The sequence below is a fragment of the Perca fluviatilis genome, chromosome 6 (assembly GCF_010015445.1).
Source record: "Perca fluviatilis chromosome 6, GENO_Pfluv_1.0, whole genome shotgun sequence".
Taxonomy (NCBI): domain Eukaryota; kingdom Metazoa; phylum Chordata; class Actinopteri; order Perciformes; family Percidae; genus Perca; species Perca fluviatilis.
In genome coordinates this window covers 2,600,423-2,627,856 of record NC_053117.1, presented here as the reverse complement: position 1 = coordinate 2,627,856, position 27,434 = coordinate 2,600,423, and the positions used below count along the sequence as shown (strand labels likewise).

The window sequence follows — 27,434 nt, the reverse complement described above, 5'->3', positions numbered from 1 at the left end:
TAAGCCACAACCTTCTCGCCCCCGTCCCCCACCCCCACCTCCCCTTTGCGCTCCAGGCGGAGGGTGGAGCCAGGCTGTTGACAGGCTGTGCACGCCCCTTCTGATGGGACATCTGGGCTCCGCTCCCAGTCACCAAGTCAGTCGTCAAGTTGTAATATTTCAGAGGAGATAACCTGCAAAGGTCATGATGGAACTTTACTGATCCCCGCGGAGGTATTGGATAATATCAACCATGGCGAGGTCAAAGGCGAGGGTGTACACTTGTTGCGCACTGATGCTGCTCTGCGTGGTTGCTGTCATAGTGTGTATTGCTGTGCTTGTGAGGCGCAAAGAGAAGTGTCCAGATAGCACCTTCTCAAGCGCTGCAGTGGCCGCAGACTCTGGGAAATGTTCACAGATTGGACGGTGAGTGGCTTTTTACACTTGTGTTAAACACACATTTCCATTTGTTCTGCTCAGTGAGGTGAAGATACATAACACACACTCTCATAGAACACGCTCCCCTAATGAGCGCACTTTAGCGCTTACTAAAACTATCTACTAATGTCTCTATTCATACTGTAATAGCAAAGATCTCAGTGACAAACTTACATTCTACATGCCTCAACGAATAAGATGTAATTCTATAAAGCTTTTACTAACAAACAAGGAGGCTGAATGTGCTTTGCCTATCATCAGCCTATGCAAAACATAAACACGCCATTTCCTTACTTGGCATCCGGTAGGCAGCATAACGGGGCATAGAGTGGTATGAACAGTGATGAGTGTGAATTCTTCCAGGGACATACTTCAAAAAGGGGGCTCAGCGGTAGATGGCGCCATCGCTGCGCTGCTGTGCACCTCCGTCATGAACCCACAGAGTATGGGCATCGGAGGGGGGTCCATATTCACAGTGATGGACAGCTCTGGTAACAGCCACATTCATTCAGCCCTCTAATACAGCAGAACTACCGGGTGGAGGCAAAGTGAAATCATAATATCTTCTCTTTTCAAAGGCAAAGTGAAAATCATCAACTCCAGAGAGACTGTACCGTTGAAGTTTAAATCAGATCTGCTGAAGTCATGTCCCAATACCTTCCAGCTGATATCAGGTACTGTTGCTTCAGGTTGTCCTCTACCTTTTGTTGGGCGCTTTTCTGGTTTTTCTTGTGAGTCAAGTACGGGTTCCTTTCATTATCAGTCTGGAGGAAGCAAGGGTCACATTCTGCTCTTCTCCAGGAATTCATTATGGCTCACATCTGGACAACTGTATTTAATACACAAAAGGCACAAAGATGAAAGATTTCTGTAATGTGTAGGACTGAAGATACTGCCAGTACTTTCTTGGACATGCACATCTTTGTCTCTTCTTTGTCATGCTTGGTTGGATGAGTAGCAGTAGAGTCTGATTGTATACACAATGGGGGCCCAACAGTCCTGAACTCTTTCTCTCTTCTCTCTCTCTCTCTCTCTCTCTCTCTCTCTCTCTCTCTCTCTCTCTCTCACACACACACACACACACACACACACACACACACACACACACACACACACACACACACACACACACACACACACACACACACACACACACACACACACACACACACACACACACACACACACCAGGAACATGAGTCCTAAACTAGCCATTTATCATGTTGCAACATGTAGGCTACTTGTGAGCCTATTCACTGTAAGTAGACAAGGAAAGATCTGTAACTGAGTGACAAGAATGTTGTCAGATCCTTAATTTAAGTAGGCCTACATACCATTACATTAATGTACAAATTCTCCATCTTAAAGAGAAGTATTATCAGCAAAATCCGTTTTAAGTATCAAAGCCAAAGTTCTCAAAATGGTTGCTGAAGTATTAGTATATATTACATTATTAGGTTTACTGATGCATTAATGTGCTAAAACCATTTCATTGTTGTAGGTGGTTGATGCGCAGCTACTGTAGGTTTAGCTACTTTATATAGAGTTAGCTAGTTTAGTTCACTGGTTATCAAACTAGGGTCAGACCCCTAGATACAATAAATCTGAGGGCTCATGAAATGATAAACGAGGTTTTGAAAAAAAAAAAATCTACTTTTTGGACTTTTCTCTAATATTTGCTTTTGGTGTGAAATATTAGATACTTGTACCTCCTACAGTTATTAAAATGAAACCATGTGAGAAATATAGAGGGGGAAATGTCTCTTCTGTGGAAAGGCTAACAGCTTGGAACGTGACTGCAACTGTTCGCCGCTATTTTATAAACCACTTGTTACATATCTATTGCATTTATAAGCTCATCATATACCAAAATGTTTGCCTGTAAAACATTAATCTGTAAATTTACTCATAACTTCAGCTACGAGATCAATGGAGTGGAGTAAAAAGTAGAATATTTCCAGCTTAAATGTGAAGTGGCAAAAAATGGATATAGTGAATTAGTAAATGACGTAGCTTAACATTTTCTTAAGTACAGAGCTTAAGAGTAATGGTGTATTTACTTTCTCTATCTAACCAAACTTACAGGTAGCCAATGGATTGGGGTTCCGGGGGAAATTCGGGGTTATGAACAGGCATACAGGCTTTATGGGAAATTGCCGTGGGCGACCCTCTTCCAGCCGACCATCCAACTGGCCAGAGAAGGGTTTCCTATTCCTTACGTCCAAGGTCGATACATCCCGTACGTTGATACGAACCAGACCCAGCCGCTACGGTACCAAGGAACCTCCTAAAATGACTCAAAAATATGCACAAAATGATAATTTTACCTTTCTACATTTAAGTGACATTTTCTTTCTTTGTATTTGTCCTTCCGTAGAAAGTTGTACACCAATAAGAATGGGAACTTGCTGACGATTGGTGATATTGTGAAGTTTGAGAAACTGGCCGACACGTTGGAGATGATAGCAAACCACGGGGCAGACGCTTTTTACACGGGAAGAATAGCAGAGGATTTAATCCGTGACATACAGGAGGCAGGTATTGTCAGGCGGGTTTCATCATGCTCTCTTTTTTTCCAACTATTTTCTATCTCTGCCTGGCACAGTGATCTGATTACAAATGAACAAATCAGTTGTGTCTGCAAAACACTGCAGCGATCACTCACAGACTCCAGTGTGCGCTGCCTGGATCCATTAAAAGTCTTGATTATGTGGAGCTGAGATGCGATTTTTTTCGTTCAGTTCTGCTTAGCAGAGCCATTTGTTTCAATGTTTTTGCCCAGGAGGAACACTCACGGCGCAGGACCTGGCATCGTATAGAGCTACAGTGACTGATGCGTGGGCCGTTCCTTTGGGAGAGTACCAGATGTACATCCCCCCACCCCCTGCAGGAGGCATCATCCTCAGCCTCATCCTGAACGTCATGAAAGGTTCCTGCTGTACTCAGACTGCAGAGCTGCTGCTCATCCGCACTTTCAAGTCACAGAATAAAGCTTGTTAGCTGTGTTCATGAGAAATGACAAATCAATACTTGCAGTGGTTGTTGCATTTGAGTTACCCAAATGAGGAGACAGAATGATGGGGTGACTATGTAGTGTAGTGTGGAGTGTGTTAATGTTCGGGAAGCATCTAGATACTGCACATCTTTGTAAGTGCAATACACTGGGGAAAACTAAACAATTGCTCTTATTTGCAGGATATAAATTGAATCCAGCATCTCTGATGGGTGATCAAAAGACACTGACCTATCATCGCTTTGTTGAAGCTTTTAAGTTTGCCAACGGATTAAAGAAACACATCCGTGATCCACACTTCAGCTCAGAAGGAGTAAGTTATTTATAAGTAGTTAAGTCTAGTTATGGCTTATAATCAGTGATGGAAGAAGTATAGGTCCTTTACTTAAAAGTAGCAAAGCCTACTTACAGTACAAGGGCTGGGTATCTTTAAAATGTCTTTGATACCGATACCGACACCATGACTTTGATACCGGTTCCTTAACGATACTTTTTTTCAATACTAATTTTATTAAAATCCATTTGAACAAAAAGCAATTCCAACATTACACGGTACTCCTTTACACCTATGTGACGCACACTGTAGTCAAACCTCTCGAAATACAACAACACACACGTCTCTGTGTGATGGAGCTGATTTTAACTACTTTATTTACTGTTTGGAGGATTAATTTATAACAAATGCATGATATTTTATTTAACCTTTTATTGATCACATGTTTTTGTAGAAAAATCAGTCTGATAAATGTGCTGGAGTAAAAAGTACAATTTCCCTCTAATATTTAGTGGAGTAGAAATATAAAGTAACATACAGTGGGAAAAGGGAAGTATAAATAGTACAGTATACTTGAGTAAATGTACTTTTAGATAATGCTTCTGAGTGAACCGACTGGTCTCGCTGTCAATCAACATATCAATATTCCCTATGAGCACCTCCTCCTTGAGTTGTTATGGTGATCTATTCAACATGTGTGCATCAAGTTGGGTTTCGTGCCACTCTCCTAACGTGGGGGAAGGTACAGGTCTTGGCCCCTGTCAATGAAATTATTTGACTTGAAGTAACTTTAAGCAAACGTTCATTGTTGCATTTGATCAGTTTTTGCCTGTGCTATTAATTAGTTATGATGCTGTTGTAGGCCAATAGTTGCTGTCAGTTACACCAAAACCCTCACAACTTTCTCTGGTTAGTTGGACTACTGTAATGAGTTGTCATATGTGACACCTTCAGCTTTCTAATAAATGCATTTTCTAACTGGATGTTGGCGAACCTAAATTCTACATGTATATAATCCATCATAAATCTTGACTGCAACTACTTGCATCAAATATTTATTCTCTTTTCTATTGGCGTAGTTATTCATGCAATGTTTGAAACGAATAAGAGAGTTTGAGAGGCAGACAAAAAGAAGTAGTGCAAAAGCACAGGGGCAGAAAGGGTTCAAATGGGCTGTAATTCCCTTTCTGTTTTTCCCTGCAAAGCAACGAGAAGCCTGAAATGCATTCATAACTTTAACTTTGAAATCCTCTGTATCTCTCACAGATGGCCAGGAAATTCACAAAGGATAGCTTTGCAGAGCACATACGGAGCTTGATCAGCAGCAACGTGACTCATGATCCCCAGTATTACAACATCACCCCGTATCTGGACAGCATGGGCACCACGCATGTGTCTGTGCTGGCCGAGGACGGATCTGCTGTGTCTGTCACCAGCACCATCAACCACATGTCAGTATTTGAAGGTGTTCTGCTTCCAGTTTTACTGTTGAAAGGTTTGAAAGTAGAGGATTAAGAAGATTTAAGAGATTAAGGAAGGAGTGTTTTTGTATAAGAAATTTGGAAAGAAATCTCTCTTTTCATAGGACTCCATTCATCAAAGTCCAAAAGCTCAGTTAGAGAAAAGCGCAGTTATTTTTTTTTTGAGTGAAGTGAAGTGTGTCTGCATTACAAGTATCATAATGTCAGATCCAATTCATTTCATGTATTTCCTTCACAGATTTGGCTCCAAGGTCTTCTCTCCGAGCACTGGAGTCATCCTCAACAACGAGCTGTCTGACTTCTGTGGCAAGGTCGAAAACATCTTTCCTGGTAATCAGATCGGCTGATAACACTTCATTTAACAATCGTGAAATACAAGTAATACGGGTTTCAACGTCCCACACACACACACACACACACACACACACACAATAGGACACGTGTACACACCCTTATTCCACTGGTACAGGGTTAAAAACCTTGCTCAGAAGTACTTCAATAGTATTTAGCTTACATAATTTACTACAGGAGTGGAGAGAGTACCTGCTTTACTGTATCTTTGTATAACATAACTTCTTATGACATATTTAAGCTCACCAACCTCTTTTTAGCCATGCTAGTGGCACTGCCAGAATGGCAGTATCGGTCTGTTGATCTGTTAGTCCTTCACTTTGGTCCAGACAGAAATATCCCAACAACCTCTTTAACTATCATTCAGTGCTGTCATCAGGTCAGAATTTCAATTCATCCAATAATTTGATTTATGACCAAATACATGCGAAACTAAAGACATTCCCATCAGCCTCAGCTCTACTCTGTTTAGTGCTTATTAGCAAATGTTAGCGTGCTAAAAGGCTTAACTAGGATAATGAATGGTAAACGTTATACCTGTTAAACATCATGTTAGCATTTGTCAGTGCGAGAATGTAAGCATGCTGATGTTAGCATTTAGCAGCAAAGCTGTACCAAAGTACAGCAAGCATGGCTGGAGACTCTTATGCCTCATTTCCACTGCATGGTTTGACTCAGCTCAACTCACTTTTGGTACCAGGTGTTTTTCTCTATTTTGTTTTTCCACTGTGGCTAGAACCCCTTCAGTGTAGGCGGGATTCTCATAGTGACATCACAAATCTAGGTTGAGTGAACTTGGCTTTTTAAAAATGGATGTCCCGTGACAATTCTCTCTGACCAATCATTTGCCTCCAGTGTTTTAAGTAGTACCAAAAAAAGTATTAAAGTAGTAAATTAACACCTGTGCCAAATGCAGGTGAATTTAGCCATCGGCGGGTAAAACTGTAAGTCTATGTTCTATGCTGGCGGGTAGCCAATGAGAATTGAGTGATCCATAGTTGTTTTTTTGCCACTGTTGGTCTTTCACATCTCAAACAAGTAGGCAATTTTGAGCTGAAAAATGAGGCAGCACATTACTGGGGCGAACTAAAAGATGAGGGTGATTCAAAGACAAGTAAAAGAAGACGTTTTAATACTAAGTGGACAGTTGCCGACAACGGCAAGGTTTGTGAGTGGCTGGTTTATGACAGCAGTACAGAACAAATGTATTGCAGTCACTGTCGTGTGAATAACTTAGAGAAATGCTTGTGCATTTCCGGTATTTCACTTTAAATTGAAATTGTCTGTGAAACTATTAAATTAAATAAAAAAAGAAAAAAAAGAAATAGTCTTTGGACTATTAAGAGACGGTCTGTGAACCGTTCCGGATTTTTACAAGGTTTACGATTTCAGCTGTTTCCCCCTGTAGTCTCTAAGTCTAACAAATTGTAGGAATGTAAGAAAATCAAGTTTAATATCAAACAATCATGTTAAAATAAAATGTTGCCATTAAAATGGCTCAGAGAAATGCTTGTGCATTTCCGGTATTTCACCTTTATGAGGCAAAAGAATTTGGCTGGTAAAAGCCTGTGTGGCTAGTAGATTTTATAATCCACCTGCCACAGTAGCTGGTGGCCAAAAAAGTTAACTTCAGGCCCTGCCAGGTACTATCCCCAACCTTTGCCAATGGAAACCCAAAAAAGAGCAAGTCGAGGTGAGCAGAGCCGTACTGTTCCATGCAGTGGAAGTGAACCCTACAACCCCAGAGACATTTGTCTAACAAAAGATTTTCATTTCTGTCTGATGTCAGCTGCTGAACAAAGGCAAAGGGTTGAATAAATGCCCTTCACCCTGTATGCAAGCCTGTGATTCGCATCATTCAGAGACACTCGGCTGATTGCATTTAGAATAATTGCCTTCTCATTCTTCTCACATTGATGAGTCTGAATTGTAGCCGTTTGTCATCTAATGCTTTTGTTGTGTTGTCAGGGGAGCAGCCTCCATCCTCCATGGCCCCCGCTGTGCTGAAGTCTCAGTCCAAGACGCTGGTGATTGGATCAACTGGTGGAAGCATGATCACGACTGGGATGGCCTCGGTACGTGTCTGCGGCAATCACACTAAGTGCCATTAAGATAAATTGCTGCAGACTAATGCCCCCCAATGTTGTCACAGCAAGTGCTGTCTTCCCGAGTGTCTTCACTGCGTCCATAATCCATTCTGTACTCATCACTTTTCCATTTACCAGATTGCAATGTATTGTCCTGTTTTCTCTTCCAGGTGCTCATGAACCACCTTTGGTTTGGAAAGAGCCTCAAGGAGGCGATCGCTGCTCCGGTTGTTTTTGTCGACTCTCTAAATGCAGTGAAGTTTGAGCCCAGCTTTGATAAGGTAATGCACTAAATGCATTTGTTTGCTAAAATAATAAAAACTCATAATATTTGCTCCATCTGAGTCTCCTCTCCTCTTTCCCCTTTCAGGATGTTATCGAGGCTCTGAAGGCTCTGGGACACAAACATGAAACTGCAAAACATTTCTACAACGTGGTCAATGCCGTGGAGAAGGAGGACGGCTGCATCTGTGCCGTGTCTGATGCCAGGAAAATGGGCGAAGCAGCCGGTTACTGAGACCAAGAGCCATTGACATTAGTTATACGGGGGGCTGAACATTAGAGAGAGCTTCTGCAGCCCCAAAACCGCAACTCTCCCAGTAACATGTAGGTAAACATGTGGCCTCTGGACAGAAGTGACTGTAACGGTGACATGATGGATTTTACTGTGCACTGTATCGGACCTCCAGAGACTCCTCTGTTAAGCTTCTTTCCTGCTCTTGTTATTATTTGAATCTTTCCTTTGTAAAAAAAATGTTCATTCCATGTTTCACAGTATACAAATGACTTGATAGTACATTCATGTTAACATATGAGACTTAAAATACATAGCAGGCTATTTTAGACGGTCTCATTCAGTTAATAACTTTAACAACTTTCTGGTTATTCACACTCTTAGTACTGGAGTTATTCTGTCACCTTTACTATATAAGCTGTTGTAGCACTGTGCATTGAATATACAGTGAATGAAATATAGATTTTATGTATAATATTCAAATAAAATAGGTTTTTGTACATGATTCACATGCTATAATGAGTACTATGTTAAAACAGTCACAAATTGGCTAAAACCTTTTTGTTTTTTTAAAATACTACTTGAAAACATTTTATATTAACATGTGGATGTTCTACTCTATGCCATTCTTGAGTTCAACAAGATAATAGCTAAATAAATGGACTTTTAACAACAAAGGTCACAAAGAGTAGGGGCAATAAAGACAGCAAAATAGGTGGATGAGGTGTTAAATACATAAACAATAGAAATAATATTATCACAAATAAAATGACAAAAAAACAATAAATCCTTGTGGCAATCTATGACAACAGCAAAAATTGGCAGGTGCTTTCTTTGGATGCACCAAAGCGGTCCTTAGCCGGCCGGTCAATCCCTTCAACCCCAAGGTTAATGCTATTGAAATCTGTAAATCTATCCTTCTGTGCCAAAATGCGCGACTTCTCTGTGTTAATGTTAACTATTTTTTTTTTTCTTTTGTGCCAGAGCATGCAGCAGCTGGAGCAAGATCATCACATTAAAGGTCCCAAGGCATGAAAATTTCACTTTATGAGTTTTTTTTAACATTAATATGCGTTCCACCAGCCTGTCTATGGTCCCCCAGTGGCTAGAAATGGTGATAGGTGTAAACCGAGCCCTGGGTATCCTTCTCTGCCTTTGAGAAAATGAAAGCTCAGATGGGCCAATCAGGAATCTTCTCCTTATGAGGTCATAAGGAGCAAGGTTACCTCCCCTTTCTCTGCTTTCCCCGCCCAGACAATTTGGCCCACCCATGAGAGAGAGAGACATCATGGCTTTCAAATGAGCAAAGTGGCAGTTGGTCAAGGCCAAACCCCACCCTCCACCTTGCCCCCCCACACTCTCTCCTCCTCAATAGCTACAGACACAGAAATGGCACATCCTAAGGAAAGCTCATTGTGGGACTGGCTCTAGTGGCTGTAATTCTGCACCAAGGCTGGATTTCGGAAAGAGACTTCAGATACAGTATTAGGGGAAAAAGAGCACCATGTCATGGGACCTTTAAATAGTAAGTCATACAAACAGTTTGTGTAGAAATATGATCTACTTTAAAGTAACTATATGTAACTTTTTAATGTTTCTAAAGCTCTGTATTTTTTCATACAGTGGTCTAAAATGACCTGTAACATCAAACGAGACGAACAGTGAAAAGAACACTATTTTTATATAGTTTTTAGTAAGGCATCTGCCCTGGTCGGATTTTTCCCGCAGTCATTTTGCAGCAGGTAGACGGCGCTACAGTAACACAATCTGACGGGTCACAGATTTATTTTTAACACCGGAAAAGCCTGTGTTGGTTGCTACAGCAATCTCCTAATGCTTTGGCTCGTGACACAGTGACAGTGATACCCGGTTTAGCTCACAAGACATCCAAAGTAGGCTAGGTTACCGTATGCAACACTGGAAATGCAACAATGCATCTGTAACTTAAGCAAAACATTCGTCTATATGACCTCCCGGTAACGCTAACTCAGTAATCTACAGTGGGCAATACAGCACCGTGAAGAAAAGACCTTTATGACAGCAGGTGTGGTAAAAACACTACCGCTTTTGTCCAAAGCGGCCACTAGAATCAACACAAACTGAACATTACATATAGCATCTTTACAGTCTCTGCTCAAAGGCCTACATGGGAAATGTTTTCAATTCACACAATCAAGTCAAATCAATTACTTATTTTACTTAAAATCCAGGAAATAAATCAACCATGAAGGGAAAAAGGTCAGATAATAAGATCCTGGTGATTTTGGGGGTGGGCTCCATTGCCCTGTCGCACAGTATTTGGACCTCAGGGGGTGTGACAGTCACACTGTGCCCTGACCTTATAAGAGGCACCTGTTGCAAATGCCACATTACCATGTCTGGCAGCAGAAACAAAAGGTTGCCAGGAGAGGCTCATGGGTAGGGCCCCATGCGATGACCACCCTGCCGTTCCCTGGCACACGGCGGCAGCTCAGGCGTTTCCCTGACAGCACACAGATGATCCACTGGCTCCGAAACAGGAACAGCACTTCCAGCGACCAATCCCAAACAGCACGGTCCCGGCTGATTTCTTTTATTGCCCTATTTACAGACTAATCTGCATAAATAAATAAATCCTTTATAAATAAATCCTCTGTTTGTTTCTGTCAGGCAGCTGCAGGTTCTGTCTGTAACCCAGTTCAATGCATTCCTTTTTTTTATTTTTTTATTCTGGAGATCTTCAAAATAAAACAAATCCAGACACTTCTCAGTTAGGATCGGTTCTTTTATTGGCAGTCAGTGTTTGGAATGAGACAAGTACACACAGGCTACAAGGAAGAGTTTGACATTGACACACGAAAGAAACTACACGGACCAACGGGACAGTGCTCTCCATCATTCAAATAAAACATTCGACATGAAAAGGTGTCTGCTTTGACTGTAACTTACATTTACTGAACTATTTCCTGTCTTACTGTGTAATCCCATCAGCCACGTCGCTTTTTGTTTACTGTTCAAGCTTACAGCAGGAGGTCACTGCACTCAGTTTCATAATAAGAGTCATTATAATTATAATTACAGAGTCAGACAATAGACGAAACACCAGAACAACAACACAAATGACTACAGCAGTAATCAGACATTTTACTATTAGAAACACATATGACACACACTTAAACATTTATTATATATGTGGCGATGCACAAATGTTTTTTTTTTTTGTCAATGATACTTTCTAACAATCATGAGCCATTTGGTCATCGTTTCACCTTAAAGAGGTATGCGTCAGCTTGAGCTTTGTGAATATCTCTAATAATAAACAATGTACACAGATTATATGCTAAGGAGAAACAGAAATACATATTTAAAAAAAAAAATAGTCCCCTAAAGTGCTTTCAGTCAGTCTCACTTAATCATTATGTGCTACAGAAGACAGACTATAATTAATACATAACAGTCTGTGGCTGTGTTTCATAACAAGCATAGGGCCACTGAAGTACGGTATCAATTAATGGAAATGACAACATATTTGTAGAGACAAACGGCAGTAGGACGGGCAGCGCTGCTCAGACTCGGTGGCCCATACCAACACTTGGCTGTGGTGTCATAAATGCACTTAAACACTGTGGTGGTGATTACAACAGCTCAATAACTAACAAAGAGGTGAATATCAGCATTTAGGCGAGTACAAAAAACAATCAGTGACAGCTAGCCATTGTTGAGTCCTACCTGTTGTCTTCTAAGATTGCTTTGTTCACCAAGAGTGCACAAAAATAACCCGTGGAAACACAAGAGAACCATGTTTTTTTTGTCCTCATTTACATCTACACAAGGGCTGCGTGGGTATTGACAAGTGGACATTTGGAAAGGGGGGGAAAACGCAAAAAGTCTTGACCTAGCAGTTTTGCCGGCGTCACGTGACGGGTCGTCGGCTGTATAGTCTGTTGAACTTGTGTCATAGCTTTTGTTGAGAGATTAACAGAGAACACACAATGTGGAGCGAGGCCCTGCCTGCCAGAGATAGCCCCAGTCCTGGTAGAGAACCCAGAGGGACCCTCTGTTTCCAAACTCCAAACCAATTCCACTTCAGCCATCGCCGGGATGCTGCTCCTCGATCCAACCAACTGATCTAAATCTCCTTGGGATTGGCTCCTCAGCTGCCACTATCAGAGAGAGAGAGATAGAGTGATAGAGGGGAGAGAGGAGAGAGAGAGAGAGAGAGAGAGAGAGAGAGAGAGAGAGCACCGGTTCATTAACTCTTCCAGCCCCCCTCCAATGAAACCGCACCTTGTTCCCAAGAGCGCCATCCACCAACACAGTAAGTCCGCCGTCGTCGCTTCACTCTCATCGTGTGTGGGTTAACTCAGAGATGGTTAGGGATAGCTTGGTAGCCGTGTCGGGACGAGAAGTTCACAATGTGGTCTCCCTCGTGCCTCCAAAGGGGGTGACGGGGCTCGTGGTGTGAGGGCGAAGGAGGTAAACGGAGTGCTGTGGGACGTAAGACGTGTCGACCACAGTAGAAAGAGCCTCCGAGTGGGAATGCCCCATCACCTCTCACAGTAGTGGAGGGTGAAGTCTTTGGAGAGCTGCTTCTCCCCTAAACTCCACGGCTCCAGCTCAAACTTGTTCCCCATGTCCTCCTCGTCTTCGTCGTCCTCCTCTTCTTCCTCGTAGTGGCTGGGCTCCTCAATGGAAGTCTCCAGGTGGTAGCAGTAGGGCTGACCCTCGGTGTACTCGTAGATAGTCGGCAAACTGCTCTTCAGGCTGCAGCGCCGGCGCAGCGCCACCAGCAGCGGCTGAGGCATAGTGAAGATGTCCACGTTGTTGCCCAGGTCGATCCAGGCCAGGCTGGAGAACATCTTGGGGTCTTTGAGCATCTCGGTGAGGTCTTTCAGGATAGCCAGCGTGAGGCGGTTGCCGTTGAGAGCCAGGGTGCTGAGTTTGGGCAGCGAGGCCAGAAGAGGCAGGAGGATCTTCAGGCTGTCGTCCTGGAGCTCGGTGAAGCTGACGTCCACGGCCATCACGGTGTCTCTGTTGTTCTGGAGGTAGAAGGCGACTTGACGGACATCTCGGGTGGACAGCGGGACGCCGGACAGGTCCACCGAGTCGCTGGACAGCTTCTTCTGTAGGGTTGTCTTGAGACTGTTGAATATAATGAAGAGACAGAGTTGGATTACTTAGATGACTCTTTGACACGAAACTACACTAAACTAGTTTTCGGTTTTAGCTGGAGGGTGAAAGGATGTGACTTGGGAACAAGGCCCTGGTTTTATGTTGTGTTTCCTGTGTTGTATAAAAGAGGGGGTGACTGGGCCTGCGTGGAGCGGAAGGCTGACACAGGGACTCCAGCATGAGGATTTACTAGTGTAAACAGAGGAGCCAAAACATCCGAACGAGCCAGCAGCTTTAGTCTAAAGCTCGGACAGCCAGGAGCACAGAGCTCCTTACAGCACAGGGCCAGAACACTTCAAAGATAAACTATGATGTGTTCTAGAAAAAGATAAAACAGAACAGGAATAGAAGATACTTGGCCACCATATTTATAAGAGAGGAAAGGAAAGAGATTCATCTTTTGGGAATGCTTTGTTAGGATGATGTTATTATCACAGCAAAGAAGCCATGGTTGCTACCATGCTTCTTTTTAAGTTAGCGACATGTCTCTGAAACTTGTTGACATATTTGGAGAAATCTATTTTTTTTTTTTTAAGTTAGGCAAAGGAACAATGGTTAGTTTTTGTGCGGATCTGAAGTGCAGATCCTAGAATATGTTTTTGTACAGGCATTTTTGTACATTTGAACTATTTTCATTAACTACTGCACTTACTTGATTGAAATAATCTCTCAGGTGCATGATTGTTGGTAACACTTTAAGATCAGGTTCCACAACACATTCTTAAGTAATGCTTAACTAATGCATGATGATGAATGAATTCCTATTGCTCACCATTCATAAATGATCAAGTTACTCTGACTTTATGTGAATACTTCACACTTACAATCCTTGTTTGGTGATCCATTGAGTCATAAATTACTTCATACATTAATCTAGAGCCTTTGGCACCATATGAGCTGGAATGCTGTTACATAGCACACACAAGCTTTTGATCAGCCTCTCTGAACGCAAAAGGAGTGGAAATAAAATGGATTAAATGTATTGAAAGAAGTGGAGTGTTGCAAAGACATTTAGCAGGCGCCAGTTGACAAATCAGAGGAGAATGGACTGACATATCAAACGTTTAATAAAGTGAGAAATGAAAAAAACTGGGTAATAATGTCGTGTCAGGATCGGATTGGACCTTGTCAACATTACTGAATATTGTTCCTGTTGCTCAGTGGGTCATTTAGCAACATGTACATCTGACAAAAAGTCAGATTTCTATAAGAATATGTTTGGTTCTGCTTTCAGAGAGGCTGATCAAAATCCATGGGTTTCTGAGATGGCCTTTTCTATGTTAACTGTATTCCAGCTAATCTGGAGGCATATATATGAACGTATGAAGTAACTGTGAATTAACAGTCATTAACTGATGATACATTAGTGTTAGCCGATCACATGAACACATTGTGACTTCATCATTTATTAATGTGAGCAACAGGAATTTATGACATCATGCATTAGTTAAGCATATGATGGTATGGTTTGGTTCTGTTGCCTGATTGTTTATCAGTGTGTGTGTGTGTCAATGCAGATTAAACATTCAGAACTAGTTTCCTTTTGATTGTCTATCCGCAGTTGAGATGTGTGCTGTTTTTCGTGTTTGACACGGTATATTGATGTGATTTATAAAGTGAATGGCAGTCATTTAAGGGAACCATCATTCAATGTGTGAGTTAGGGAGTAATATGTGCAGGATAACTCTTTTGGTGTATGGATTCACACCACAAGCCCAAGGATGCGGTGTTTCTGAACTGGAGCTGTTACTTAATTGGCCTGTAGCGTTGATTCGGTGTCAAAGTGAATTATAACATCCTCTGGCGCCCGGTGACTTACTGTGACACCCACTGCAGTACCTGTCACTTGTCATGCTTTAAAGTGTCTTTTTTGGTGCCGTTAAAAATGGATGTGCCCTGAGCCAACATTTACCGCTACATATTAAAAGCAGGTGATGGGTTGATGAGCAGAAACGTCATGCTTTGGAGCGTTTGCAAAACACACAAAAGGAGGATAAAACCCCCTCATGAAGCCAGGCTAAGAGGGAGTTTAATCAGCTGTTGAGCACAAAATCTACGAGATAAAGACATTTATCAAGGCTGCTGCATCTTTATCAAAGTCTTGTGAGCCACAGTCCTCCCCTTCTCTATTGTCAGGCCTTTTGTATGGCAGAACCCTCATCTTCTCTGGAGGCACAAAAGTCCTAATGGCTTCGGCCTGGCTGAGGCTCCCCTGCAGGTGTGAAAAGGTTTTGATCACACAACTCCTTCCTTTGTCAGACACACTCATCCTTCTGAGCTCAGAAAAAAATGCACGTTACGCTCTGGAAGCCTCTTTCATACTTCCTCCAGATTAATCTGACACCTTGAAAAGCAAGGGTGTCACTGATAACTCCACAAGAACACTGGCAACAGGGTTCAGTTTACGTGACAGAACTGGTTTATACAGTAGGTATGTGATTAAAAGATTAACAAAGAAATATCTGCGAATGCATAAAAAAAAAGAGAGAAATCAACACAAATTGTTGAATTAAAGACAGTAACAACACAAATGGCATCAACATTTTGGTAATAGCTGATGCTCGTCATTCTCCATGCACAATCAAGTAATGTAATAATATCCTTTAAGTAATCAAATTAATTGGCATTGTATAATGAAGCTGTCTATTAAGTGTTCCCACCTAAACTCTGAGGAAGCACAGTGTGACTCTTGTCTCTTCATGTGGCTCATCAGTCTCCGCGTGTCATCGATTTAATAAAATGAGGCAGCATTTGAATTCAGCGAGCGTCAATGGAATCGCTCTCATTATTTATCACAAATATACATAAATATTCATGTCCGGAGGGTTATCTGATGCTGATTGAGAAGTGCTATTTAGAAAAATAAGAAAAGAATGATCTTTGAATGAAATGCACGTAAAAATCACATTTTATTTCAACTGTAAATAAATATTTTCCAGGAGTCCATTTGCTCCTGATGAAAACAACCTTTGGTCAAAAAACCCACCCTGAGGAGCAGGACTGATCACTTTGTCCTTTCTGTATCTCAGTCTGTACTTTTTTTTTTTAAATGAGTGATGGGCCCCTGAGGAAGTGTTTACCATGCATAGTACGCTACAGTGCATAATACAATGTTTATTAGTGAATATGAGAACTGTTGAATAACTGGCTGTCGATGGAGATAAGTAATGTGGAAACTCAAAGGGCAGCGGACACTACATTGTAGTTTTCTCTTTTCTTTTTCTGAGCGTTCAGGTGACAAAGAAACAAAGTGATTGTGAGGTCAGAAAAGGCTGACGGAGCAGGAAGGTAATGGTGCGAAAATTGACGCTCACTTGAAATTACCCTAAAGGTGGGAGCGCCTCGGCACCATTTCTGGGTCACCGCTTCCATCAAGCTTACTGTCAAGCTCTTTCATTAAATGTCAAAGAAAACATTTCTAGCAAAACCCAAATAAACTGGTTAGATTAATTAACAGGATTAGTGAGATTCAGACATTAATTCAGTGGGGCATTTCAGTCAGGAATGTGTGCATGGCATTTAGAACGACTGGTGTTCAGTGCTAATGCCGGATAATGAAGGGATGAACAATCCGGTGGCATTAAAATGGACTGAGCTGTTTCTGTTTCCTGTGAGTACAGAGAAACCTACCAGAGGTTAGATTGTTGCATTTTGCACAGATGAGGGCAGTCTGCCTGCCGCTGAACAAAGATGGAAGGTATAGGGAGGTAAAATCCACCCTAAAACAATATTTATGACATGCTTTTCCTGTAATGTGGACAGTTAAATCTTTATTTGATGAGGGAATATTTCAAAATTTTGGGAAATACGCTTAAATCGCTTAGATTTTCGCTTCGAGGTAGATGAGAAGATGGATACCAATCTCATGTCCATGTGCTAAGTATGAAGCTACAGTCAGCAGACAGTTAGCGTAGCTTAGCACAAAGACTGGACACAGGGGGAACAGCTAGCCTGGCTCTGTCTGAAAGTAGAATTTTTTTTTTTACAGATCTCTGTAAGGGATAAATAATGAACCCCTTCAGGTGGATTCAAGACCTGACACACTCCCCCTGTTGGGGTTCTAATTCCCAATAATGGCAGACTCGCTCAACATTATTCGCTTGTTACAGGGCTTACTACACTACTACTCATACAGAGGTTAGTCCGGTCGGGAGAGTTACCTTTACCGCTGATGAGCACGGCTCTCCCGTGAAAGCCAGGTCGCCCTGGTGAGTAGGTAACCATGGAGCTAACTAATGCTCTGTTTGCACTGTTGCCATTAGCGCTGTTAGCGATCCCCGTTTCCTCCACCCTCTGTGATCTGCTCCGTACGAGCACAAATATTCATTTTAAAACCATTTTATTGGGGCGCTCTGGTAGCTCACGGTTGAGCGTGCGCCCCATGTACCAAAATTCCTGTCTATAGCTGTTCTAGCCATTAAAGGCCAAAAAGCCTAAATAATATCAATATAATAAAATATCTCTAAAATAAAAACGATTTTATTATTATTATTATGATTGAATGGCCCTCCAGAGTCCTCTGTGATCACAACTCTGTCCATGGCAACGGTCTGCTATACTTAGCAACGGTCTGTTATACAGAAATAACACACCGTAGAATGCTGTGTTTGACCAATCAGAATCGAGAATTCAACAAGGCCGTAATAAAGCGTGTTCTATAGGGAGCTTTAGAGGTGCTGCTAGGCAGATTTTGTTACCGTCGGACAGAGCAAGGTAGTTTCCAGAATCAATGCTAAGCTAGGCTAACTGTCTGCAGGCTCTAGCTTCATATTTACGGTACAGACATGACAGTGGCATTGATCGTCTCTCATTTTCAACAAGAAAGCACATAAGTTTATTTCCCAAAATAATAATAATAATAATAATAATAATAATAAATTTTATTTATGGGCGCCTTTCATAGCACTTAAGGTCACCTTACAGTTAAAACAAGCAAAAATACAGTTAAAAAGGCAAATATAATTAAAACAAACACATTTAAAAGATTGAGAATGGCTGAAGGCTCTAAACCCCACTGTGGATAGGCGGGCAGAAGGAGTGGAAAGCAGTGAGGAAGAGGAGGATCGGAGTGTTCGGGATGGAGCATGGGGCTGAAGGAGTTCAGAGAGATATGCAGGAGCTAGATTATGGAGGGCTTTGGAGGTGAGAAGAAGAATCTTAAAGTCAATACGTTATTGGACAGGGAGCCAGTGCAGCTGTTTAAAGGAGTGGAGCAACGTGTTCAGTTGTTGGGGTTCTGGTGACCAATTGGAGTTTATGGTTGGACTTGTAGGGTAAACCAAAGAGGAGGGAGTTACAATAATCAATACGGGAAGTGACAAGAGCGTGGATGAGAGTAGCAGTATTATTGGGTGTAAGTGATGGACGAAGACGGTGTATGGTGCGTAAGTGAAAGTAAGCAGACCGGGTGAGATTATTGATGTGTTTTTCAAAAGAAAGGATGACACCGAGGCTCTTGACATGAATGGAAGAGGGGGCTTTGGAATTGTCGATGGAGAGTGAGAAATTGGGACATTTTGCTAGGGTGGATTTGGAGCCAACAAGGAGAATTTCTGTTTTGCTACTGTTTAATTTGAGGAAGTTGTGAGTGAACCAGGTTTTAACTTTGTCTAAACAGTCAGACAGGGAAGACGGAGGGAGCATGGAAGTGGTGTTTGGTGGACAAGTAGAGCTGGGTGTCATCCATCCAAAATGTCCAACTGTTTTAACACAAACAACCTCTGAACCTTCCCATGGCCACAGGATCGCACCAGGCTACGATACACTACAGCCGGAGCTGTACGGCTCTCTTTAACGGTGGATTTCCACCAGATGCGTAACGGCTGCGTAACGGCTGCGAAACGGCTCCGAAACGGCTCCGAAACGGCTCCGAAACGGCTCCGAAACGGCAGTGGAGTCATTAGGTTTCCATTAAAGTCAATGTGTGTATTTCCACTGGCTGCATAACGGCTGCGTTCCAACTCTGGCACAGCTCTGGCGGTCCGCAGCCCTCCGCAGCAGATACACAGAGCTTCTATTTTTGCGAGCTCCGCAGCAATTCAGCACACGGCAGATAGTGCTCACAGCGTATCATATTTCCCTGAACTACACCTTGAGAACACAGCTCAGAGCTGTTTCCCCTCTACTCCTCTGGATGGAAACTAACTGTTGTTGGTTTTTGTGGTTCTATTCTACCTGAATTCGCGAATTGCGAATTCATGGCCGCAGCCGTGCCGCAACAAATCCGGACCCGGTGGGTATTGACGGACAGCGGAGCACGCAGCAGACACGCAGCGGAGCCGGTCTGCAGCTGTTACGCATCTGGTGGAAATGAGGAGTAATAGCAATAAATGGAAAAATAACCCAGGGAATATTTGTGTCAGAATTTAAAGTCTTCCACAGCTGCTATTAAAAAAGTGCTAAACCAGAAATGACGTTTCCTATTGACAGTGCGTGGCAGCCTGGCCCTGTGTCTCTTTCTAGCTGTGACAGGTGTTTGTTCGTGGAACACAGCAGCAGATGAAGCTATCAGAGCTGACAACACCAACTGTATTAATATTCTGTTTTAGGGTAGATTTTTGTTTTAATGATTCATGTTGCTCCTGCTGTCTCAGCCAGTGTCAGACCGTCTCTCTCTCTCTCTCTCTCTCTCTCTCTCTCTCTCTCTCTCTCTCTCCAGGTTTACGAAGCTAACAACATGACTAAGGAAAAAATAAATCAGCTAGGAATTTAGCAATCGTATGTATCTGCACATTTTCAGAGATGTTGTCAGTGTCAGTTAAATCCTGTGTCTTTCCTCTTCTGGGCTTGAGTTAAACGCCCTGCTCGTGCAGCTCCACAACAAAGTGTCTGATCCCTGCGAATAGGTCTTCTTCGCTTATCCTCTGATACTGCACGTTGATACCTCCGACTGACTCATAAAGAACCTGTCTCATCTCACCGTGTTCGCACTGTCTCCCTCTCAATCCTGAGATTATGTTCCCCCCTCGGAAAATGAATGCATCATTTGAAGCGTCTAGCCTGCTGCAGAATAAGCAATTACATGTTAAGATGGAAAGAACTATGATAGCTGGGTTATGAATAGAATTACTGAGCAACACCTGGGCACACACACAAACAAAACTATTTGTACACAAGCTAATTCTCTATTCATCATTTGCAAATCAAAAGCAATTCACACCTTCCTCAAGACAATGTCTAATTACATTATAACACAACCCTCCCAGCTTTTCTTCAGCAAACAGATGGACAGATTTGTTGTTGTGCCACGTTTGAAGAGAGAGAGAGAGAGAGAGAGAGAGAGAGAGAGAGAGAGAGAGAGAGAGAGCCCAGTGGCTACCCACATCCACCTCACGGATCTTAGCACTAATAAAAGAAAGTGAAAAGAAGAAAATGATTGACAGCTGAGGTTACCATGGTGTTCCCCTCAAGTCAGCCTGTGGCCAGCTCCGTCCTATAGTTCAATGTCAGCTACAAAGATGGAAATCTGTAAAGCCGGACACGGAGCCGTGCCCTGCTCTCTGTTGTGCGGAGCTGCAGATTTATTACACGCTGGATGTCTGGACAGAAGGGCTTACCAGGCCTGGGATTTCCGTCTGGACATGCTCTGCCTTAGCCACTTTGAGTGCGGGGTCAGGTGGTAGATCAGCTGTCTGCAGATCTTATCAGAGGACTTTATAGTGTCTGCATCCTGGAGAACAGAGCAAAAGAAAAAATATAATGATAATAATAATAATAATAACGGTGTACAGAACAAAGAGACTAAGTGACACAGCAGCTTTCAATATTAGATTTTCTGCTTGTGCTTTACTTTTCATTAGTTCACACTATCTGGGCTTTAAAGGGACAGTTTACCCCCAAATGAAAAATACATATTGTTGTGCTTACGTTTAGTGCTGTTTATCAATCTAGATTGTTTTGGTGTGAGTTGCCCAGTGTTGGAGATATAGGTCGTAGAGATGTCTGCCTTGTCTGGAACATAATGGAACTAGATGGCACTCGGCTTGTGGTGCTTAAAGTGCCAAAGAAATACATTTGAAAAACTGCACAGCAATGTCTCTTTCCAGAAATCATGACCCGATTATTTAAATCCACAGACCTGGTTGTGAGCAGTTTCATGTAGGAACTAGTTTTTTATTTACCGAATTACACCCGCCACTTGTATCACCGCGCAGAAGGAAGTGTACTCGTGGACGAGAGGCTTGTCATCCTCGGCTGAGCTATAACTGTAGTTCACCCGTACTGCTAGCTCACCTAAGCTAGCAAACGCTACAGCTCAGCCGAGGAGGCCAGCGTTAATGTTTACATCTCGCGCTGTCACGAGCACAAGACTCTCGTCCATGAGCAGGCTTCCTTCTGCGCGGGGTTGGCGGGTGTAGTTTGGTGGATAGAAAATAGCTTCTACATGTAACTGCTCACAACCAGATCTGTGGATTATGTTGAGTAACCAGGTCATGATTTCTGGAAAGAAACTTTGCTGTTGAGTTTTTCAAATGCATATTTTTTTTGGCACTTTGAGCACCACAAGCCGAGTGCCGTCTAGTTCCATTATATTGGAGAGAAGGCAGACATCTCTACGACCGGTATCTCCAACAGTGGGAAACTCACACCAAAACAATCTAGACTGACAAAGAGCACTAAACGTAAGAGCAACAATATGTATTTTTGATTTTGGGGGTGAACTGTCCTTTTAAGTTTCTTCCATTTTCTAAAATGTATCAACCTGTACCGCAATATCTTTAATGTCAACAGAAAAAAAGGTTATTTGTTTGTTATTATTGGTGACACCTTGAGCTACTCCCGAACAAAACATCACTTAGCTGCCTTGCCGGAGCAAGAAAATCTAATCACATGCAGTGTGCATCGGTGTGGAAAACACAGGAAGCACACAGGAGAGGTGATATTCAACACAGCCACTGGTAATTTCAGTTCATCAGCCATGTTGTGGCTGCTGGTGGCCATTGGCTACATCGAAACAAATGTAATATTCACTGTTGGAGCTTGAGACGCACTGAGCTATGAATTACTTTCTGTGCACAAAACATGATTCCTCATCGATTCCTTACGACTTGTAATTTTGCAGATAGTTAACTCCAGTATAAGGTTTCAGGTAGGATATCTCGAGACTTACTTCCATAAATGCAACAAACTGCACTGAACTAAATGGCAGAAAGAAAATTAAACAACCGTATATATCTAGGAATTGATATTAAACAGCCGTTTCTATTTCCAGCTGCTCGTAAGTAACGTGTGTCTGCAGGATTTCTTTCATCCGTCCGTAGAAGTCGATAACATCCTCAGATTGGATTTTCATTGACCATCAGTGTTTAGGATCTGTGGATACTCTGCGAGTGTTACAGAAAGGAGGAAAAAGTAGGCTGACCTTCTTAGGACACTGCATCTCTCGAGCCAGGCTGAGCAGCAGCTCGTGTGAGATGGGGTCCACCAGGTTGAGGAAGGCAGCGTTTTTGTACAAGATGTCGTTGAGCGAGGCACCTTCCAAACCAAGATCCTACCAAACAGACAAGATGAAAGAGGCATCATAATCACAGCTGAGGATGAAATTATATGAAAAAGTAAAAGTGTGACTTTGGACCTGAGGAAAAAAGTGCATTAGTTGATGGAACCAGGGCCCTGCTGTGTCGAGGGCAATGTGACTCGAGATGGAAAGATAAAAGAAGTGTTTTATTTTAAATATTCATTCAAGGAGCTTTTTCATCTTCAGTAGGGAAGGGAGATCTAGGGGGAGTCACAGAGAACGCAGGGTTTTGGCATATTTACACCATGGCACCGAGCCACGTGTGTCCCAACATGCCACAGCACGTGTACCGTTGGCACAAACAAGACAACTCCTGACTCAAATCTGATCAGATGTAAAAAACCTTGTAGATTTGGGTTATTTATAGGCGATTTCCTGGACTATACATCCTCAACTATGATGAGAGTATTCTATTATTAAACCCCTTCTGGAAAAAAAACTCAAAAATGCATTTAATCCCCTGGCTGCATGCTATTTTGAACACATTTGTATCTCTCTAACTAATTTAGGGGATTTTTCTTGGTTTATTATTCCTTTCACCTCATACAAATATGGCAGTGGCGCTTATCTGCAAGGAGGCCAGAACTGACAGCTGCCATGGCAGCTGTCATAAAACTCATAAATCTGATAAAACCAAAAGGAGCTGCGGTAAAAACAAATCAAAGCGACTGAAAATAAGAGGAGATTTCAGATGACCTTTTGAGTGCGGTGAGACAAGCAGCGCTGCAGCTGTGTAAATGCGCCTCCATCAACACATCCATCCTCGAGGTCCTAACGAGGCAAACGATGACAAGCACTTATACAGCCCATACAACTTTAATAAGGGAAGCCAACCCTTTGAGACAGGCACATACAGTGAGCACACACCTGCACATGTCTTTTCTCTCAAACACAATCTGCATTGATTGTAACAGAGAGTTTGAGTGGGAGCCTGACAGATCCACATTACATTACTGGTTCCCCTTTTAACGAGGGCTACAGTAAACACAGACTGAACCCAAGGGGGACTGCTTCTGCCCTTCTGAGAAACAAGGTATAAAAATATCTCACTTCTCAGTTCTGATACGATCAATTGTCATGTGCGAGGGCGGCGTGAAGCCATGAATCCTTCCCCATATCTGCAGCAGAGCTCAGATCTTTTCTTTCAAATCAGGAGCAGAGCTCACTGTTACGCGTCTATTAAATCTGCCACAAACGCCTTTTGAATTCAGAGAGCAGAATCTCTCAGATATCTGCCTGCAAACGCTGCGAGTAAAGGCAAAGTAAGGCTCATTTAATAAGAGTGGAGCTCATTTAAAAAGGAGCGAGCCCATGTCCCATGTGACGTGGCTGTCATGGAGCCAAGGCCGGCCAGTTTATCTCCTCGGCCTGATTAAGGAGGTTCCACTCTCTCCTGTGTCGAGGCTTCAGAGTAATTAACGCTGGATTGGCCGACAGCTAAAAGACAGAGGGGCACCTGAGGGCAAGCAAACAAATGGGATTGCCAAGGCTGCTGTCACATCTTCCATGCACCTACATATTCTTTTACAAATCTTTAAATGCTACATATCCCACAGCAGCCAGGTGAGAAACGGCTTTAAAAACAAACCTCTGATTAGGATGCAACATCCTTACTCAGTATATAGTGGAGCTGGACTTTGTGTTACATATTCTAGGTCAGTGGTTCCCAAAACTCTTTCACGTGAAGGACCCCTAAACAGACACAAATTTCACCACGGACCCCCATTTGATGAGATTTCTGATTGGATTTTATTACAGAAACCGTATGAAACCCATGACCAAAATAGTCATACGTTGTGTCACTGTGTTACTTTTGGATGGAATTATAGTGATTAATTATGGTAACAAAAAAAGATTTCCCGTTATGCTGGGGACCCCCTGGAACCCCTCATTGACCCTTGGGGGTCCACGGACCCCACTTTGGGAACCACTGTTCTAGGTCAGGACAACAATACCTACTTGTAACTATTGTCACGGTCAACGAAGACAACGTCAAATACACTGCAACTAAATCTTTAAAAAAAAGAATAAAAACAGCTGTGTTTTTGGCTTTGGGTTTTATAGATCTTAATTAGCCATAAAAAGCATTAGTAATTCTTCTATGAATATCACCAAAAGTCACAAGGTTTTCACACGAAAAGCAATGTGCAAGTAAGCTATGTATGACAGCGGTGTAGAATTTCATTTCTGTGACCTTTTTTTAATAGAGTTAATAAATCCTTTTGGAGAAAAATAATCTTTTGTATTGGGACATACAGGACTCCAGGGCTTAACGTTGTTGCTGCTGGAGCACAGGCTCTAAAAGAGAGAGAGAGAGAGAGAGAGAGAGAGAGAGAGAGAGAGAGAGAGAGAGAGAGAGAAAGAGAGAGAAAAAGAGAGAGACAGAGAGAGAGAGAGAGGGAAAGAGAGACAGAGAGAGACATGTTTTTTTGTCTTTGTTTTCTTTCTTCCATTTGACACATGCGGTTTTATATTAATATACTGTTGTTTTCTTGTTTTTGTTTTTAAATTTATATATTTTAGTTTACTCAATGAATTGTATGTATGCATTTTTCTCATCTTATTATCCCTGATAATATATTGTTTCTCTGACATTCATGCCAATAAAGCAATTTGAATTGAATTGAGAGAGAGACGGGGAGAGAGAGGGAGAGAGAGAGAGAGAGAGAGAGAGAGAGAGAGACAGAGAGAGAGAGAGAGAGAGAGACAGAGAGAGAGAGAGACAGAGATGGAGTCGCTCTGTTGGCAGCTTTAGAACAGCCTGAGGAGAGGTGAGACTCTTGGCCATAGTGGAATAAACAAGGGCAAATGGAGTAGGGAGACGATGGTGGACGAGGGGATGGGGCACTGTTTGTGTTTGTGGAATCTGTATCTATCTATATCTATATATATATATATATATCCAGATCCCATCCAAAGACAATGCCATTTAGGATAATGCAATGACAGTTTGACCATTTCCTCATTTAGAGTGCAGCTTATAACCTATCCTATCAATCAAAAGTCAACAGGGAGCAGCTTACCCACAGCGACAGTGAACACTGATGTGAGTCCCAGCTCTGTCTGCAAACAACTTGTGTCCCAGGTACAACACTCTGCCCAATCTGTTGCGTACTTTCTATCAAAACAAATGCTTCTGGCAGTAGCGGAAGCAGCGAGGCCATGCACGCAGATGGGGGTTAAGGGGTGAAGAGGGCTGGGGTCAGAGGTCAGAAGGTGCACAGCATAGGCTGCACTGCGAGATTTAGGACTTGCAGAACACATTGAAGTGCGTAGACACACACGCACGCACGCACGCGCACACACACACACACACACACACACCTGCCCTGCTTGTTCTCCATCTGTTGCTTTTGGGATGTTTTGAGGATACGACCGCACGACCATCAAAGCAGGCTTAAAGCAGCAGCGCGCGTGTAAACAGGTCTGAGTCCAGGCCGAGATGCTGCGTGCACTTTCTCCTTACCTTCCTCAGTAGTTTGAGCACGTCGGTTGCCTGCTCTATCCTGCGGTCCCGGAGCAGCTTCTGGATCTCTTTGATCCACGCCACTCGCCTCACGTACGGGCTGTGGTTGGTCCTCCGCAGCATCCCGGGCAGTTTGTCCGATTTCAGCATCAGCGCAAACAGAAAGTCCCCGCCGCCTCGGCTGCCCCTGCACTCGCTCTCTCCGGTGCCATCTAGAAGCTTGCGTCGCTTTTTGGAGAAATTCTCATTGTCCAGGCTGCTCTGCCTGCTCAGTCTGGAACCCATGGTGTTGTTGTTTTTCCTACAGACGCAGGCGGCGTTGATGTTGTAGCGCAGACAATGTTACAAAGAGGACAAACCCATGATCCGTTTTTCAGATGCTCCTCAGTGGATGGTAGAAAACAGCGCCGCGCTGTCTGGCGCTGCGTAGCTGTCTGGATCCGGTGCACAACCACAACCACACACACACACACACACACACACACACGCTTTCCCTCGACAGTCTAATTTATCACCACTCTCACATGCACGTTGCTGTTTAGATTTTTTTTTTCTTCTCCACCGCCGGCTACGTGCGCCTGGCTCGGATGATGATGAGGATGCTCCGGCTGCTTCATCCTCCGGCCCGTCTCGGCTTTACGCTGCTGTTTAGGTTGGAGCAACGTGGAGCGTCCGACCAATCGCTGCATCCGGTTCCCGTTACGCGTCTCTCCTCCCAGGCTTAAATTCCCCTCTGCAACAAGGGAGAATAAAAGATGCGATGTCAGTGTTGTTTTTAGGCCAGTGGCCCCCAAACTTTTTCACGTCAAGGACCCCTAAACTGACACACCACGGTCCCCCTTTTAATAAGATTTTTGTCCCAGCCCTCCCCCCCGTCTGATAGGATGTTTGCTTTTAGATGTTTTATTACAGAAAGTGTATGAAATCCGTGACCAAAAAGAGTCTTTGATGCTTTAAATAATAATAATAATACAAAAATGTAATTTCCTTTTTGCGATTAACAATTTTTATTTTTTAAACAAAATACCAAACTCGCAACATAAACATAACCCCCCCCCCACCCCTCATCATCACCACTCACCCAGACAAAAATCAAGAACAGATGACACAGCAACTACAATATTCAAGACCATACAACAAAATAACACAATAGACAATAAACC

The 27,434-nt window shown here is 42.8% G+C and overlaps 2 protein-coding genes across 2 annotated transcripts; one reads left to right on the top strand and one right to left on the bottom strand.

Moving 5' to 3' along the window:
* Positions 1 to 95: 95 nt before the first annotated feature.
* Positions 96 to 8,642, top strand: ggt5a (gamma-glutamyltransferase 5a). The gene is made up of 12 exons (XM_039802027.1): positions 96 to 405; positions 781 to 908; positions 996 to 1,091; positions 2,503 to 2,689; positions 2,795 to 2,955; positions 3,200 to 3,346; positions 3,613 to 3,743; positions 4,971 to 5,155; positions 5,424 to 5,515; positions 7,505 to 7,611; positions 7,794 to 7,904; positions 7,994 to 8,642. The coding sequence occupies exons 1-12, from the start codon at positions 233 to 235 to the stop codon at positions 8,138 to 8,140; spliced, it is 1,665 nt and encodes a 554-aa protein (XP_039657961.1). The 5' UTR covers positions 96 to 232; the 3' UTR covers positions 8,141 to 8,642.
* A 2,241-nt stretch (positions 8,643 to 10,883) lies between these two features.
* On the bottom strand, positions 10,884 to 26,967 carry lrrc75ba (leucine rich repeat containing 75Ba). The gene is made up of 4 exons (XM_039804278.1): positions 26,272 to 26,967; positions 22,650 to 22,778; positions 20,845 to 20,957; positions 10,884 to 13,258 (listed from the first exon to the last, which is right to left on the bottom strand). Exons 1-4 carry the CDS (start codon positions 26,554 to 26,556, stop codon positions 12,664 to 12,666), a joined length of 1,122 nt encoding a protein of 373 aa, XP_039660212.1. The 5' UTR covers positions 26,557 to 26,967; the 3' UTR covers positions 10,884 to 12,663.
* Between the last annotated feature and the right edge of the window lie 467 nt (positions 26,968 to 27,434).

Excerpts from the sequence above, each read along its gene's own strand:
- ggt5a (XM_039802027.1), top strand. The coding sequence starts at position 233 with ATGGCGAGGTCAAAGGCGAGGGTGTACACTTGTTGCGCACTGATGCTG. Across the intron at positions 406-780 it reads AAATGTTCACAGATTGGACG|GGACATACTTCAAAAAGGGG; the intron begins GTGAGTGGCTTT and ends GAATTCTTCCAG. Across the intron at positions 7,612-7,793 it reads TCACGACTGGGATGGCCTCG|GTGCTCATGAACCACCTTTG; the intron begins GTACGTGTCTGC and ends TTTCTCTTCCAG.
- lrrc75ba (XM_039804278.1), bottom strand. The coding sequence starts at position 26,556 with ATGGGTTCCAGACTGAGCAGGCAGAGCAGCCTGGACAATGAGAATTTC. Across the intron at positions 22,779-26,271 it reads TGCTCAAACTACTGAGGAAG|GATCTTGGTTTGGAAGGTGC; the intron begins GTAAGGAGAAAG and ends TCTGTTTGGTAG. Across the intron at positions 20,958-22,649 it reads AGATGCAGTGTCCTAAGAAG|GATGCAGACACTATAAAGTC; the intron begins GTCAGCCTACTT and ends TCTGTTCTCCAG.